Source organism: Copadichromis virginalis, linkage group LG20, assembly GCF_057382275.1.
Source record: "Copadichromis virginalis isolate Kocher_CV1m ecotype Utaka linkage group LG20, C_Virginalis_male_GT1.1, whole genome shotgun sequence".
NCBI classification, from domain to species: Eukaryota; Metazoa; Chordata; class Actinopteri; order Cichliformes; family Cichlidae; genus Copadichromis; species Copadichromis virginalis.
Genome location: NC_140637.1, coordinates 8,017,331 through 8,034,734, shown reverse-complemented (window position 1 = coordinate 8,034,734; position 17,404 = coordinate 8,017,331). Strand labels below are relative to the sequence as shown.

The window sequence follows — 17,404 nt, the reverse complement described above, 5'->3', positions numbered from 1 at the left end:
CACCGCTCTGACATTCCATTCATGCTCAGCTGAATATTAAAATGGACAAATATGTGTCATCTCTGCATACGCTATGATCATTATAGAATGACATGAAATATTAAAACTGAGCTTAATCTTCAACATAAGCAGTAGTCATATAAATTCATATACTCTTAAGCACAAATGGTGAAAGTTTTTCTGCAGAATAAGTAGCCTATTAGTTGTATCTGTATTGCGGTGTTCTGATAGTATGGCTTCTTATACTGAAGAAATGGATCTAAATAAATAACTAAATAAATCCTCCAGCACTCGTTATTGTCACCTATTGCTAATGTTTTGACGCTGCCAACCTCTCATACGCTGTAAGAATTTAATTCAACTGTTTATCACAGAAAAAGTGTGACTTGTAGGACACGTAACACTAGCGGGCATAATGTTAGCTTAATAGTCAGCTCAACAGCTGTTGTTAGCTCCGGACAAGTGACTACAACAGTAGCGATGAGCCCCGATGAACGGATCCGGGGGCGGATGGGCTCGTACATAAATGGATCGATCGGGGCGGGATACGGTGGGAAACGACAGATACCTTAAACTTGAAGACAGCCCAAGTAGAAGGATCGCTAAAGTCTGCTAAAAAAAGAAATCGCAATGCAAGTTGAACAAACTTGCAAAGACACAATATCAAATTGAACCCATTCTGGTACAAAATGACATCATAATAGACTGTCCTTTGAATGTCACGACGTTCGGCGATAACGTCACTTGAACTCCTTTGAAGACAGTTCTGGGGGCGGAGTCAGAGCCTATAAATATCCCTCGAGTACATACCTTGAACCCATAGATCGCTATAGTTCTGAACTAACAGTTTCCACTTGCGAACACTTTGTCTCATTGAGTAGATCATTTTTCAAACACAGAATAACACGTCGTATAAACTAAACTAAATACATTCATTTCAAAATGAGCTCCCTAAGCTACTTTGATATGCAGATGCTCAGAAATGAGATAGAAAATTACAAACAAGCTGAAAAACTTCAGCTTGAGGAAATCCAAGAAAAGAATTGTAGGATTTCAAGTCTTGAGGCATCTTTGAAAGAAGAGCAGGGACTGGTTGCAAAGATGAAAGAGGAGTCCAAAGAAATGCAGGTGCTCAGATATGAGATAGAAAAGTACAAACAAGCTGAAAAGCTTCAGTTGGAGGAAATCGATGAAAAGAATTGTAAGATTTCAAGTCTTGAGGCATCTTTGAAAGAAGAGCAGGAACTGGTTGCGAAGATGAAAGAGGAGTCCAAAGAAATGCAGGTGCTCAGATATGAGATAGAAAATTACAAACAAGCTGAAAAACTTCAGCTTGAGGAAATCGATGAAAAGAATTGTAAGATTTCAAGTCTTGAGGCATCTTTGAAAGAAGAACAGGAACTGGTTGTGAAGATGACAGAGGAATCCAAAGATGAAAAGATGGAAAAAATGGAAAATGTTTTGCTGGAAACCAAATCCCAGCTAAGGTCCGCAGAGTCACAGAATGTAGATCTCACAAACAAATATGAGGCAAAAATTCGGGCTCTTCATAAGGCAATCAAACACCTTGAAAATAAGTGTGCCACTGAAAAAACGATGCGGGACAAGAAAGAAAAGGAGGTGGAATCTCTGGTTGTCCTTAAAATCAAAAATGAGCAGGAAAAACAAGAACTCAAGATGAAGCTAAGCAAGACGACTGAGGAAAAAAATGAAACACTTAAAGAACTGCAGAAACAAAATGAGCAGCTTCAGACTGAGATTCAGAACAATGAGAAGTACATTCATCGTAATGACTTCCTTGAAAGAAGGATAGACGAGCTTCTTACACTACCTGGGGAGGTGTACTGCCGTCAACAGAAAGTTAAAAGTGTGGAAGAAGAAAAAGAGAAACTACAGGCTGAACTTAAAAAGTGTCAAAGACAAAATGAGGAGTATAAAGCGGGAAAGCGCTGGGCAATAGACGAGAAAAACCAACTGACAAAGAAAAATGATGAACTGAAAGTACGTCTTAGGGAGAAGGAATGTAACAACATAACGTTGAGGAAAGAGTTAAAAGCTAAAGTCCTGGAATCTGAAAGTCAGATAAAGGAGCTGGCAAGGCAACGTTTTACTATCGACCGTCTGGAAAACTGCCTTGAGGTTAAAACTAAGCAAATAATTATATTTGAAAATGAGACGCAGGAGTCTGGGAAGAAAATTTCATCCCAAGAAAATAACATAGCCCGTCTGAAAACTGCTCTTAGCAAAGCAGAAAACGATCTGGAACTGGAGATAAAGAGACGTGAAAATCTTAGGTCTGATAAAGTGCTCCTTTCTGAGACAAAGTTCTGCACTGAGAACGAACTCTATACAGCTAGAGACACTATAAAGACACTTCAGAATAAAATCAAAGAAAAGGCTCAAGAACTCCAAGAGACAAACGTAGACCTTGCCAATGCTAAGACCAGCTATAATGCTGTAAAGACTGAGCTGGACATTATCAAACTGCAGCAGGCAGAACAAAAGAAAGAACACGAGAAACAGCTTAGCTCTGCAAATGACAACCTCTTCACAGTGAAGTCAAAGTTGACGCAAACTGTGGAGGACAAAGAAGAGGTTGAGAAAGCTCTGACAAAGTCCAAACACACAGTATTTAAGCTTGAGCAAGTAATAGAAGAACTGGAAACTGACATTGGCATTCAACGACAAAAGAATGCAGTACAGAAAAAAGAAAATGACGATCTGCTGCAACAGCTGAAGGGACTTTATGACACGCTCGGCCGCACTGTGCAAGTCGAGAAAAAAGCCTCCCCAGAGCAGCAAAGAAAGGATGGGGATGAACAAATAGCCCGGAAAAAGGTGAGATTTGACCTGAGTAATGCGGAATACTTTCCATCCAAAGGCGACAATGAGCTGAAAGAACAACAGAAAGAAATTAGAGACCTTAAGGGTAAAAAGGGTAACAAGCTTACCACATATGACAGTAAGCTAAAAGCAGTGCATGGCCTGCTACCTCCTATTTCCACTAGGGCCCGGTCTAAAACTGTAGACAACTCAAAGAAGCAGTCTGAGTCTAGGAGCTCACTCAACCTCAAGTCCACTGTTACTCCCAAGGCAGAAGAAGAAATGTTTCATCCCCATTCACCTGAACTTACTTCCCAGTCAACTCTACGTAGAGTATACAATCCTGGTGCAAAACTACTCAAGCGCCGGCCTTCAGCCAAACCCAACCACATCTAAAAAATCCTCCTACCAGTTCTCACACTGACCCCAAAGAAATAATCAGCTTTTAAGCTGGTTAAAAAATATCTATTTCTTTGTTTCCAAAGTCAAAATAAATCACAAAGAGACAATATCAGAAAAAAATTTAATACCCGCCCATCCTGAGGGTATATTACATCCGTAACCCAGGAGAGGCTGTATTTGCTATAACATCATAAATGTAAGACAATAAGGACATCTCTGCATGTGTGAGGAAGTGACATGCATTTCATCTATGTCGCTTCATCACCCCCAACCGGTCGAGGTAGATGGCCGCCCCTCACTGAGCCTGGTTCTACTGAAGGTTTCTTCCTATTAAAAGGGAGTTTTTCCTTCCCACTGTCGCCAAGTGCTTGCTCATAGGGGATCTTCGGATTGTTGGGTTTTCTCTGCATTATTGTAGGGATGTTAACTTGCAATATTATATAATATTGCAAGTTAACATCCCTACAATCTCTGCGTTATTGTAGGGATGTTACCCTAAAGTTTTAAAATTGGCACAAATAAAATTGATGTGAACTGAATTTTTCTTTTGATGTGTACAAGTGGTTGTATTTGAGTACTTTTGATCTGCTTTTATTCACTACTACGCACACACTGGCTTCAAAAATACAAAGTGATGGCAGTCCCCATGAAAAGGGAATTTTGGCTTCATTTTTGTACAGTGGCAGGAAGTGGAGTGAGGTTATTAAAATAGGCTGTTCTCAGCTATTTTTAAAGCTACATTTTAGTTAGTTTTTAGTTAGCGAACCTTTAGTTACTGTGGCCAAATACATATTTCATTTTTTAAAGTAAACACATTCTCAGTCACTCGCAGTCAGACATTGAGCAAAAGCACATGTTCGGTAGCTAATCCTTGTATTTACCCTGACTAACAAAATATCTCTGCTGAAGTCACTGAGATGGTTTATATGAGAAACAGAAATCAGAATCAGAATCAGAATCAGAATACTTTATTGATCCCTGGGGGAAATTATTTTTTGCTACAGTGCTCCATTTTAAACCAACATTAAGACAAGACAGACAATACGCTGACTAAGAATAGTACAATATATACATATATATACATACATACATACATACATAAGTCACTTATAAATAAATATTTGGAAAAGAAACATGTGTAGTTGTAGCTGGCCTGATCAGTCACTAGGCAATGTTGCCGTTACTGTACCTTTAGGAGTTACACAGTCAGAGCAACATGCTGGACTCTTCTTTAGCTCCTCTGCAGAGCCCATTATTAAATGGGCTCTGTGAGGATGAAGCTGTGAGGATCATTGACCAGAATGCGTCCCTTTAACAAACTGATGAAACCAGCTGTAACACAGGACTTGTTGTTTTGTTTTTTTAATGCAGACCAGCAAATGCGTTCTAGGAAGAAAGAGTCAGCTGATTCATTTGCTACAATATAAGAGGTATTAGCAGTTCACCCTCCTTCTTAGCGTATGGCACAGTTTTTAAAAGTAGAGGCAGAGTTTCTGTTTAATGCTGTGAAACCTCTGCCACACTCAGCTGTTATCCATCAGTGTTTAGCAGCCCGACTGGGCTTTTTAACAGTCTTCACTTTTACAGAGTTTTTGTATAGTAGCAGTCTCTCTGTGGGGTGAGGTGGCAAGCGGTTCCTTTTTGCTTTCACAATGCACGCAGCCATCGGACTGAAACGGTCAAAACCTCCAGATGTGGCGGGCACCGCCAGCAGCTTCTTGGCGAGGCCTTGGAGCTTCGGGAATCGAGAAGCACATTTCCAGTACTGAAGAGTAGAGTTGCTTTCCCACAGCGGTTCAGACAGGTACACGTCGAACTCTGACATCTTTAGAGTCTTTGCAGGAGGCTGAAGGAAGTTGAAGATGGACTTCCTCTTGAGGTCGTTTTCACTGATTTCAGGACAGTTGTTGTCTGAGCTGCCAGCACAAGTGTCCATCACGCCATCTGTCTGGCTTTCTTCTTTCACATCGTGCTCCAGCCCACTGCCTGTCTGATCTTTCTCTGCCTCAACAGTAGGAAAAGTTGAGGCTTCCATGTTTTCTAATGTGGACTCAACAATGCTGCGAGCCTCAGATTTTGACGGAGGTGTTAGGAAATCATTCTGTTCATCCTGGTTGTCATCAGAAAACGGCTGCAAAAAAAATGGTTGTTTTAAATGTACACACATTTTTTTCCTATATCTACTCAACACGCATATTCAATTAAATATAAATCTACAGAAGTCCACTATGCTTCTGGCCTAATTTGGTACCTGCAGTTTGATCCTAGGATCCAGCACAGCAGCTAGTATCATGTCCTTCTGGTGAATCACTGGCTGGAAGTGTGTGTAGAGGCCTGTGCGCAGGGCCTTGCAGAAGTGGGTGTAGTTGGTGACACAATTCTCCAAGGTTTTATCAAGTCCAATGAGGGACGGTATGATGAGAGACATAGTCACACCATTTCCCTGCAGGACCTACGATAGATAAGACACAAACATGGCATCCACAGTGAAGACATCGTGGACAGCGGAGAATCTTCCGGTGGTGGAGCAGATTGGGACAGAGTTCCACTGATGAAAAAGAGAGTCACGATGGATATTATAAGAATTAAATAAAAAAAGATTCAGACCAAAAGATTTGTGATCTACACAATCCAAGCTGATCAACGATAAGCTCAGTATTTTCATTTAATATATTTTTCATCTGCTTGAATGTTTCCTGCTTCACACAGTGCTCAACCTGCTAGATTTTTGTTTGTTATTCATTTATTTTAAATGTCTAATCTTATCTTTGAATCAAACATTCATACATATATACACTGTGTTCATTATAATAACATACATATATACTGTCAGACACCACTCTGACATTCCATTCATGCTCAGCTGAATATTAAAATGGACAAATATGTGTCATCTCTGCATACGCTATGATCATTATAGAATGACATGAAATATTAAAACTGAGTGTGACAGGTGAGACCTGGAGATTTGGGACCGCCCCTGGTGGGCGGAGCTGGTCTTCGCTCCTTTCATAAGCGCAGGTGTGGGCAATTGGGTATTCCTTTGCAAACCTGAAGCTGCGAGTGCTTGGTCCGAGTTGGGCAAGTTGGTGTTTCTTAACTATGAAAGTCTGATACGCGTCCTTCCCCTAAACTTCTGTTAGAACGGTAGGTTACACAAAAATGTACCACTTGAGCTCTGGCTGTTGGCAGAGGTTTACAGTTATTTGCACCCTTGTAGGTGGGAAACATTGCTCCCGTGAGAACGATATAGTGGACTTCATCGCCACTGACCCACATTTATTAGGGTGTGACACGAACTTGCGGACAGGTAACAAAACCAATTCAGTGGAGGAATATTCCTGTGTTTTATTGTCCAGCTAGTGATCTCCTGTCTTTTATTCACAGAGTACCGAGCTGCTGCTTTGCCAGGTGGATTTCTGGCTGCGGGCAAAGGACCCGACACATCAGTGTGTTTTAATTTGTTTTAAACTGGTGTAAGCCGACAGACTGACTGCTGCGGCTGTCGATGGTCTTGGTTTTTGGTTTTACTTTTTCTGTATCAGTAGGCACCACAGATATTGATCCTTTTAGTATTTTAACCCCTTTATTTATATTTATATATATATTGTCGCAGACGGTGAAGGCGCTGCAGGGAAAACAAATCCTTTTTTTGTCTCCCCGCTTTTGCATGCACAGCGGTGGGCCCGAGTGAAGACGGCACTGAAGATTTGACTTTTTTTCTATAGTGTTTTACCCATTTGGGGTCATGTGTGAGTTGCCGTCCATGTTTAACCTGTGTGCTATGTCGATTTGTTTTTAAACGGTTCCCCGCAGCGCTTGTCCCGTCTCACGGGCAATCGCACAGTTTTATCGTCTCTAATAAGGTAACGTTTTTAATTGGTTTGAGGTGCCGCTGTTACACTGTTTCTTTTATTTTGTATTAAAAAATTAAACTCTTTTAAACTGACTGTGCGCCTACGGCTCTGTCCTATTTTAAATAGGTACCTACCACGGGTCACAAACTGGCGTTGTCGGACAGGACGAGCCTCTAGGTGTGCACAGCGATTAGTCAGTTGGTTTGTGTAAAATTTTTATTTTTATGGGTCTGTGTTTTTAAACTGTTTTATATTTGTATTTATTTTTTTTAGGCAAAGCAGCAGCTGGTAAATCCTGGTGGTAACAAAGTGTAACCTGCATTTAAACACAGTAGGCACTTACTGTTGAGGGTTTTTATTTTTTATTATGGAGTCCCAATCAGGCATTTCTAGCCCCTGTAGACCTCGTGACTCTACCCCTATGGAGGGCTCTCTCCAAGAGAGGCTGGTTTATATCCCTAGAGAGAGGTCGTGCCCCCTGTTTAGTGGAACTGGGGAAATTAGTGTCCAAAGTTGGGTGGAGGAAATAAAATCTGTGATGCGCACTCGTAGACTTGCCCCTGTTGATAGAGCCCATTATATCTATGATCATTTGACTGGTGATGCTCGTGAGGAAATAAAATATAGGTCCCAGCAAGTAAGAGAAGATCCAGACCGCATTTTTGGTATTCTCCTTAGCCAGTATGGTTGCCCCATGTCCTTTATTGCTGTTAAGGAAGCTTTTTATGCAAGAAGGCAGCAAGAAGGAGAGTCACTGAGGAAATTCTCACATGCATTGTTTTCTCTCATGGACAAAATGATCCAAAGTTGTCCAGAGAGGCGAATTCCTGAGGCTGCTAGACTGCTTTCTGATCAGTTTGTAGAGGGTGTCCGGGATGGAAATTTGAGCCGCGAGCTTAAAAGGATTGTTCGCGAACATCCAGATTATGACCTCCATACTTTAAGAGATGAAGGCCTCAGGTGGGAGCGGGAAGGCAGAGTAGGAGTAGAACCCGGCCGGTTCAGGACTTATTCTGTCCCAGCAGTCTACAGCATTCAGCATACAGGACAAACAAAGGGGCCAAGGGATACTATTGGGTCAGAATTAGCAGAGGTTAAGGAAATGTTAAAACGGCAGCAGGCCCAGATTGATCAGCTTACACATGAGTTGAGAGTTGCCCATACATCAAGTAAGTCTAGGTTCACGCAGAGAGGAAGGCAGGTTATTTGCAGACGGTGTCAGAAGCCTGGCCATTTTGCTAAAGACTGTGATAATGAGAGGGTAGTAGCCTTTGAATCTACAGCCCCTAGCAGGAGCTCATCTGGGCAGGGTACGTTTTCCATGCAGGCGGAAAACTAGCACCCTCTGTTATGCTGAGCCACATATCAGATGGGGACATAACTGGCTCCAACAGTTGTAATGCTCAAATGTCTGGTCCCCCACCCAAGTTGGTAGGCTCCTGTCCAAAGGTTACCATTAATATGGGAGGGGTAGATGTCTCCTGTTTATTAGACACTGGATCCATGGTCACTACCATCACGGAGAGTTTTTTTGCCAAACATTTTAAGAACTGGGGTCCAGAGAAACTGAAAGCATGCCATTGGCTGCGGTTACGGGCAGCTAATGGGCTAGATATTCCCTATGTTGGCTACCTGGAGCTTGATTGCCAAGTGTTAGGGAGGCAAATACCGAAACGTGGTGTGTTAGTTGTTAGAGATCCTTTGGAGCCCAGCCCCAACTCAGAAATATGTGGAGTACTCGGCATGAATGTGATCCGTGAGTGTTATAGGGAGCTGTTTTTGGAACATGGCTCTGCTCTTTTTGACCTTCCTTTAGTGCAGGAGGATCCTTGGCAGCAGGCTTTGCAGCGTTGCCATACAGCGCAGCTACAGCCTGAAGCACAAGTTAGTGGCCCAGTGAGAGTTAAGGGTAGGAGAAAAATTTGCATCCCCGCAGGCACAATGAAGTTTGTACCAACTACATGTCGGAAAGTCCCTTCAGCACACACTGGAACAGCGCTTTTCGAACCATTAGATGCTGGTTTGCCTCATGGTCTCCTTTCTTCTCCAGCTTTGGTCCAGGTGGTCAGTGGCACTGCATTTATCCCAGTTACCAATGTGGGATTAACTGAGGCCATTTTGCCACCTCGCAGTCAGCTTGGCACCTTGTGCCAAGTTGAAATTGTCAGCCAATCGGATGGCTCGACCAGGCTCTTGGAAGATTTGGGAGAGGAAAAACGTGTTACCATTGCAACCCAGAGTGTGGAATCCAACCCTCTGAAAACTGCAATTAATGCAATTGATCTCTCAGCCCTCACTGTACAGGATCAGGACAGGGTAAGGGCCCTTTTGCGTGACTACCAATCTGTTTTTTCTTCACATGATGGTGACTTAGGGTGTACCAATTTAATGACTCATGAGATCCCACTTTTAGATGAGACTCCGGTCCGCCAGCGGTATCGACGGATTCCACCTTCAGAGTATGAGAGCGTTAAGGCCCATATTCAACACCTGTTGGAGAGTCAGGTGATCAGAGAAAGTTGTAGCCCTTTTGCATCCCCAATCGTGGTAGTACGAAAGAAGGACTCCAGTATTAGGCTTTGTGTGGATTACCGTCTGCTGAACTCAAGGACTAGGAAGGATGCTTTTCCCTTGCCCCGAATTGAGGAGTCCTTGGATGTGTTGTCAGGTGCATGTTGGTTCTCTACCTTGGACTTGGCTAGTGGCTACAATCAGGTCCCTGTTGCTGAGCCAGACAAAAAGAAAACTGCTTTCTGTACTCCTTTTGGGTTATTTGAGTTCAACCGCATGCCGTTTGGCCTCTGTAATGCACCAAGCACCTTTCAGAGATTGATGGAGCGAATGTTTGGTTCCCAGAATCACCAGTCTTTGTTGTTGTACTTGGATGATGTGATTGTCTTCTCTACCACAGTAGATGAGCATATTCAGCGCCTAGGAGCAGTACTGGAGACCTTGCGGGTACAAAACTTGAAGGCCAAGTTGGAAAAATGCTGTTTTCTGCAGACAGAGGTAAAGTACCTTGGGCATGTGATCTCCAAGGACGGGGTAGCCACGGACCCAGACAAAATATCTGCGGTGTCTAATTGGCAAACTCCTAGCTCTGTTGCTGAATTGAGATCATTCTTAGGGTTTGCTAGTTACTATCGCCGCTTTGTTCCAGGTTTTGCATCCCTAGCTGCTCCGCTCCACCAGCTGGTGGCCGAACTGGCTGGGACTAAGCACAAACGCCCCTCCAAGCGTGCATTGCAGGAAGTCTGGACCGAGCAGTGTGAAAATAGCTTTCAAGAGTTGAAAGCTCGGTTGGTGCATTCCCCCGTATTGGCTTATGCTAATTTTTCACAACCTTTTATCTTGGAGGTTGATGCCAGCCACTGGGGTCTGGGGGCAGTGCTTTCACAACAGCAAGCTGATGGCAAGGTGCGTCCTATAGCTTATGCTAGTCGAGGGCTAAAGCCCACGGAACGTAACATGTCCAATTACAGCTCCATGAAACTTGAATTCCTAGCCTTGAAATGGGCTATGACTGAAAAATTCAGAGAATATTTGCTGGGTAACAGGTGTGTTGTCCATACAGACAACAACCCCTTGAGCCATCTGACTACAGCAAAGCTTGGAGCTTTGGAACAGCGTTGGGCGGCTCAGCTCTCTTCTTTTGATTTTTCAATTAAGTATCGTCCGGGTCGTACAAATGGCAATGCAGATGCTTTGTCTCGACAGTGTCAGCCATCCGATCAAACTGTGTCTTTAGAAACACTGCTTCCTGGTACTTCCCTTCCAGACTCTTTAGTGCAAACAGTTTTACCACCCCAGCAAGTAATCCAATCTATGATTTCGGTTTTACCCTCTCATTCACTTGCAGACCTTGCTACTTTGCAGAGGGAGGACCCCACGATTAGTGGTTTTTTGAAGTTTTGGCGCAGAGGAACTGGCCCTACTCGCCAGGAGAGAAGAGATTTGCCAGCAGCAGTGCTGGAAATGTTGCGCCAGTGGAGGAAACTGGTAGAAAAGGAGGGCGTCCTTTATCGGCAGATCTTTCAGCCAGATGGGGGGGAACCAGTGTGCCAATTAGTGGTCCCTCAGAGTCTCAAGAATGAGGTTTTACATGGCTTGCATAATGACCATGGTCATCAGGGAACTGACAGGACTGCAGACTTGATACGCAAGAGGTGTTATTGGCCAGGTATGTCTAAGGAGGTTCAGGATTACTGTCAGCAATGTGAACGTTGTGCGCAGGCTAAAGCAGTTTATCCCAAACCTAAAACAACCATGGGTCACCTCATGGCTGCGAGGCCCAATCAGATTCTGGCAATTGATTTCACATGCCTTGAACCCTCCGTTGATGGCCGTGAAAATGTATTGATTCTTACTGATGTGTTTTCAAAGTTCACTCAGGCCATTTCTACTAAGGATCAAAAGGCAACTACTGTGGCCAGTGTTTTGGTTTATGAGTGGTTTTATCGCTTTGGTGTTCCCTCTAGGATCCACTCCGATCAGGGGAGGAGTTTTGAAGGAGCATTAGTTCAGCAGCTATGCCAGTTATATGGTGTGGAAAAGACTCGCACCACTCCTTACCACCCACAAGGTAATGGCCAGTGTGAGCGTTTTAATCGGACTCTGCATGATCTGTTGAGAACCCTGCCCCCTGAGCAAAAGCGTCATTGGCCCATGTATTTACAGCAGCTCACCTTTTCTTACAATACCACAATCCATCAAACTACGGGTGAGTCACCCTATTTTCTTATGTTTGGCCAAGAGCCCCAGCTCCCAGTTGACTTCCTGTTAGGCAGAGTGGAGGAACCCACTCACGGCCCGGTACACACTTGGGTCCAAGAGCATCAGAAACGTCTAGATGTAGCTTATAAAGGTGTGAGTAACCGCACCAAAGCAGCAGCGACGCTGCGTGCAGATCGTCAACCTGCCCCAGCTTCTGACCCCTTGCCATTGCATCAGTTAGTGTATTTGAGAGATCATAGCATTCGGGGACGGAATAAAATCCAAGATTTTTGGGGCGTTACACCGTATTGTATTGTCCGTGCCCCTGCTGATGCTGGTCCTGTGTATACAGTGGCCCCACTCAATGATCCAGAACAGAAAAGACAGGTTAATAGACAATTTATCAAGCCGATCCCTGCTGATATCTGTGAGAAAATAAGGGCAGAGCTCCAGCAAACTGCTAACCCTAGAAGTTCACCTGACCGGTTACCCCCGTCTGAGAATGAGGGAGACTTTTATGTGTGGCAACGAAGGGAGTCCCCAAGAGGTGACCCCCAAAGTGTACAAACTGATTCTGCACCTTGTCCCCAACAACTCCCAGAGGACCTGGCTATAGTAATGAGGCCGCAGTCCAGAAGGACTAATCCTGGTACCCTGACTCCACAGTGTAGTGTCCCCACTCCATTAGCTGAAAGTGGTACAGTTAGAAGAACGACACGCTCAACAGCTGGCTACCATTCCAATCCACACCATCTGCCCCAATCAGCTGAAGCCAGGCCACCTAGTGTACATTCAGTTACAGCTTTTTATAGACCGTGGCTTTAAGGTTTCATTGTCGGGTCGCCAATGCAAAAACCAGGGGGGAGAATGTGACAGGTGAGACCTGGAGATTTGGGACCGCCCCTGGTGGGCGGAGCTGGTCTTCGCTCCTTTCATAAGCGCAGGTGTGGGCAATTGGGTATTCCTTTGCAAACCTGAAGCTGCGAGTGCTTGGTCCGAGTTGGGCAAGTTGGTGTTTCTTAACTATGAAAGTCTGATACGCGTCCTTCCCCTAAACTTCTGTTAGAACGGTAGGTTACACAAAAATGTACCACTTGAGCTCTGGCTGTTGGCAGAGGTTTACAGTTATTTGCACCCTTGTAGGTGGGAAACATTGCTCCCGTGAGAACGATATAGTGGACTTCATCGCCACTGACCCACATTTATTAGGGTGTGACACGAACTTGCGGACAGGTAACAAAACCAATTCAGTGGAGGAATATTCCTGTGTTTTATTGTCCAGCTAGTGATCTCCTGTCTTTTATTCACAGAGTACCGAGCTGCTGCTTTGCCAGGTGGATTTCTGGCTGCGGGCAAAGGACCCGACACATCAGTGTGTTTTAATTTGTTTTAAACTGGTGTAAGCCGACAGACTGACTGCTGCGGCTGTCGATGGTCTTGGTTTTTGGTTTTACTTTTTCTGTATCAGTAGGCACCACAGATATTGATCCTTTTAGTATTTTAACCCCTTTATTTATATTTATATATATATTGTCGCAGACGGTGAAGGCGCTGCAGGGAAAACAAATCCTTTTTTTGTCTCCCCGCTTTTGCATGCACAGCGGTGGGCCCGAGTGAAGACGGCACTGAAGATTTGACTTTTTTTCTATAGTGTTTTACCCATTTGGGGTCATGTGTGAGTTGCCGTCCATGTTTAACCTGTGTGCTATGTCGATTTGTTTTTAAACGGTTCCCCGCAGCGCTTGTCCCGTCTCACGGGCAATCGCACAGTTTTATCGTCTCTAATAAGGTAACGTTTTTAATTGGTTTGAGGTGCCGCTGTTACACTGTTTCTTTTATTTTGTATTAAAAAATTAAACTCTTTTAAACTGACTGTGCGCCTACGGCTCTGTCCTATTTTAAATAGGTACCTACCACGGGTCACATGAGCTTAATCTTCAACATAAGCAGTAGTCATATAAATTCATATACTCTTAAGCACAAATGGTGAAAGTTTTTCTGCAGAATAAGTAGCCTATTAGTTGTATCTGTATTGCGGTGTTCTGATAGTATGGCTTCTTATACTGAAGAAATGGATCTAAATAAATAACTAAATAAATCCTCCAGCACTCGTTATTGTCACCTATTGCTAATGTTTTGACGCTGCCAACCTCTCATACGCTGTAAGAATTTAATTCAACTGTTTATCACAGAAAAAGTGTGACTTGTAGGACACGTAACACTAGCGGGCATAATGTTAGCTTAATAGTCAGCTCAACAGCTGTTGTTAGCTCCGGACAAGTGACTACAACAGTAGCGATGAGCCCCGATGAACGGATCCGGGGGCGGATGGGCTCGTACATAAATGGATCGATCGGGGCGGGATACGGTGGGAAACGACAGATACCTTAAACTTGAAGACAGCCCAAGTAGAAGGATCGCTAAAGTCTGCTAAAAAAAGAAATCGCAATGCAAGTTGAACAAACTTGCAAAGACACAATATCAAATTGAACCCATTCTGGTACAAAATGACATCATAATAGACTGTCCTTTGAATGTCACGACGTTCGGCGATAACGTCACTTGAACTCCTTTGAAGACAGTTCTGGGGGCGGAGTCAGAGCCTATAAATATCCCTCGAGTACATACCTTGAACCCATAGATCGCTATAGTTCTGAACTAACAGTTTCCACTTGCGAACACTTTGTCTCATTGAGTAGATCATTTTTCAAACACAGAATAACACGTCGTATAAACTAAACTAAATACATTCATTTCAAAATGAGCTCCCTAAGCTACTTTGATATGCAGATGCTCAGAAATGAGATAGAAAATTACAAACAAGCTGAAAAACTTCAGCTTGAGGAAATCCAAGAAAAGAATTGTAGGATTTCAAGTCTTGAGGCATCTTTGAAAGAAGAGCAGGGACTGGTTGCAAAGATGAAAGAGGAGTCCAAAGAAATGCAGGTGCTCAGAAATGAGATAGAAAAGTACAAACAAGCTGAAAAGCTTCAGTTGGAGGAAATCGATGAAAAGAATTGTAAGATTTCAAGTCTTGAGGCATCTTTGAAAGAAGAGCAGGAACTGGTTGCGAAGATGAAAGAGGAGTCCAAAGAAATGCAGGTGCTCAGATATGAGATAGAAAATTACAAACAAGCTGAAAAACTTCAGCTTGAGGAAATCGATGAAAAGAATTCTAAGATTTCAAGTCTTGAGGCATCTTTGAAAGAAGAACAGGAACTGGTTGCGAAGATGACAGAGGAATCCAAAGATGAAAAGATGGAAAAAATGGAAAATGTTTTGCTGGAAACCAAATCCCAGCTAAGGTCCGCAGAGTCACAGAATGTAGATCTCACAAACAAATATGAGGCAAAAATTCGGGCTCTTCATAAGGCAATCAAACACCTTGAAAATAAGTGTGCCACTGAAAAAACGATGCGGGACAAGAAAGAAAAGGAGGTGGAATCTCTGGTTGTCCTTAAAATCAAAAATGAGCAGGAAAAACAAGAACTCAAGATGAAGCTAAGCAAGACGACTGAGGAAAAAAATGAAACACTTAAAGAACTGCAGAAACAAAATGAGCAGCTTCAGACTGAGATTCAGAACAATGAGAAGTACATTCATCGTAATGACTTCCTTGAAAGAAGGATAGACGAGCTTCTTACACTACCTGGGGAGGTGTACTGCCGTCAACAGAAAGTTAAAAGTGTGGAAGAAGAAAAAGAGAAACTACAGGCTGAACTTAAAAAGTGTCAAAGACAAAATGAGGAGTATAAAGCGGGAAAGCGCTGGGCAATAGATGAGAAAAACCAACTGACAAAGAAAAATGATGAACTGAAAGTACGTCTTAGGGAGAAGGAATGTAACAACATAACGTTGAGGAAAGAGTTAAAAGCTAAAGTCCTGGAATCTGAAAGTCAGATAAAGGAGCTGGCAAGGCAACGTTTTACTATCGACCGTCTGGAAAACTGCCTTGAGGTTAAAACTAAGCAAATAATTATATTTGAAAATGAGACGCAGGAGTCTGGGAAGAAAATTTCATCCCAAGAAAATAACATAGCCCGTCTGAAAACTGCTCTTAGCAAAGCAGAAAACGATCTGGAACTGGAGATAAAGAGACGTGAAAATCTTAGGTCTGATAAAGTGCTCCTTTCTGAGACAAAGTTCTGCATTGAGAACGAACTCTATACAGCTAGAGACACTATAAAGACACTTCAGAATAAAATCAAAGAAAAGGCTCAAGAACTCCAAGAGACAAACGTAGACCTTGCCAATGCTAAGACCAGCTATAATGCTGTAAAGACTGAGCTGGACATTATCAAACTGCAGCAGGCAGAACAAAAGAAAGAACACGAGAAACAGCTTAGCTCTGCAAATGACAACCTCTTCACAGTGAAGTCAAAGTTGACGCAAACTGTGGAGGACAAAGAAGAGGTTGAGAAAGCTCTGACAAAGTCCAAACACACAGTATTTAAGCTTGAGCAAGTAATAGAAGAACTGGAAACTGACATTGGCATTCAACGACAAAAGAATGCAGTACAGAAAAAAGAAAATGACGATCTGCTGCAACAGCTGAAGGGACTTTATGACACGCTCGGCCGCACTGTGCAAGTCGAGAAAAAAGCCTCCCCAGAGCAGCAAAGAAAGGATGGGGATGAACAAATAGCCCGGAAAAAGGTGAGATTTGACCTGAGTAATGTGGAATACTTTCCATCCAAAGGCGACAATGAGCTGAAAGAACAACAGAAAGAAATTAGAGACCTTAAGGGTAAAAAGGGTAACAAGCTTACCACATATGACAGTAAGCTAAAAGCAGTGCATGGCCTGCTACCTCCTATTTCCACTAGGGCCCGGTCTAAAACTGTAGACAACTCAAAGAAGCAGTCTGAGTCTAGGAGCTCACTCAACCTCAAGTCCACTGTTACTCCCAAGGCAGAAGAAGAAATGTTTCATCCCCATTCACCTGAACTTACTTCCCAGTCAACTCTACGTAGAGTATACAATCCTGGTGCAAAACTACTCAAGCGCCGGCCTTCAGCCAAACCCAACCACATCTAAAAAATCCTCCTACCAGTTCTCACACTGACCCCAAAGAAATAATCAGCTTTTAAGCTGGTTAAAAAATATCTATTTCTTTGTTTCCAAAGTCAAAATAAATCACAAAGAGACAATATCAGAAAAAAATTTAATACCCGCCCATCCTGAGGGTATATTACATCCGTAACCCAGGAGAGGCTGTATTTGCTATAACATCATAAATGTAAGACAATAAGGACATCTCTGCATGTGTGAGGAAGTGACATGCATTTCATCTATGTCGCTTCATCACCCCCAACCGGTCGAGGTAGATGGCCGCCCCTCACTGAGCCTGGTTCTACTGAAGGTTTCTTCCTATTAAAAGGGAGTTTTTCCTTCCCACTGTCGCCAAGTGCTTGCTCATAGGGGATCTTCGGATTGTTGGGTTTTCTCTGCATTATTGTAGGGATGTTAACTTGCAATATTATATAATATTGCAAGTTAACATCCCTACAATCTCTGCGTTATTGTAGGGATGTTACCCTAAAGTTTTAAAATTGGCACAAATAAAATTGATGTGAACTGAATTTTTCTTTTGATGTGTACAAGTGGTT

The 17,404-nt window shown here is 43.1% G+C and overlaps 3 protein-coding genes and 2 long non-coding RNA genes across 5 annotated transcripts; 4 read left to right on the top strand and 1 right to left on the bottom strand.

The window, feature by feature from the left end:
* The first annotated feature begins 4 nt into the window (after window positions 1-4).
* On the top strand, window positions 5-3,764 carry LOC146684269 (uncharacterized). Its single transcript, XM_085443581.1, has one exon. It carries the CDS (start codon window positions 943-945, stop codon window positions 3,217-3,219), a length of 2,277 nt encoding a protein of 758 aa, XP_085299707.1. The 5' UTR covers window positions 5-942; the 3' UTR covers window positions 3,220-3,764.
* Window positions 3,765-4,332: 568 nt separating this feature from the next.
* LOC146684268 (uncharacterized) lies at window positions 4,333-6,164 on the bottom strand. Its single transcript, XM_085443583.1, has 2 exons — window positions 5,477-6,164; window positions 4,333-5,356 (listed from the first exon to the last, which is right to left on the bottom strand). The coding sequence occupies exons 1-2, from the start codon at window positions 5,651-5,653 to the stop codon at window positions 4,763-4,765; spliced, it is 771 nt and encodes a 256-aa protein (XP_085299709.1). The 5' UTR covers window positions 5,654-6,164; the 3' UTR covers window positions 4,333-4,762.
* Window positions 6,165-6,175: 11 nt separating this feature from the next.
* LOC146684267 (uncharacterized) lies at window positions 6,176-7,175 on the top strand. Its single transcript, XR_014917127.1, has 2 exons — window positions 6,176-6,535; window positions 6,613-7,175. It is a non-coding gene; the product is annotated as an uncharacterized LOC146684267 (long non-coding RNA).
* Window positions 7,176-11,870: 4,695 nt separating this feature from the next.
* LOC146684266 (uncharacterized) lies at window positions 11,871-13,668 on the top strand. Its single transcript, XR_014917126.1, has 2 exons — window positions 11,871-13,028; window positions 13,106-13,668. It is a non-coding gene; the product is annotated as an uncharacterized LOC146684266 (long non-coding RNA).
* Window positions 13,669-13,730: 62 nt separating this feature from the next.
* On the top strand, window positions 13,731-17,377 carry LOC146684265 (uncharacterized). The gene has a single exon (XM_085443578.1). The coding sequence runs from the start codon at window positions 14,556-14,558 to the stop codon at window positions 16,830-16,832; it is 2,277 nt and encodes a 758-aa protein (XP_085299704.1). The 5' UTR covers window positions 13,731-14,555; the 3' UTR covers window positions 16,833-17,377.
* Window positions 17,378-17,404: the final 27 nt, after the last annotated feature.

Bases quoted from the DNA above. Each gene is read 5' to 3' on its own strand.
- LOC146684269 (XM_085443581.1), top strand. From the start codon at position 943: ATGAGCTCCCTAAGCTACTTTGATATGCAGATGCTCAGAAATGAGATA.
- LOC146684265 (XM_085443578.1), top strand. From the start codon at position 14,556: ATGAGCTCCCTAAGCTACTTTGATATGCAGATGCTCAGAAATGAGATA.
- LOC146684268 (XM_085443583.1), bottom strand. From the start codon at position 5,653: ATGTCTCTCATCATACCGTCCCTCATTGGACTTGATAAAACCTTGGAG. The intron at 5,357-5,476 runs GTACCAAATTAG...TTTTTTTTGCAG, and splicing joins ATCCTAGGATCAAACTGCAG to CCGTTTTCTGATGACAACCA.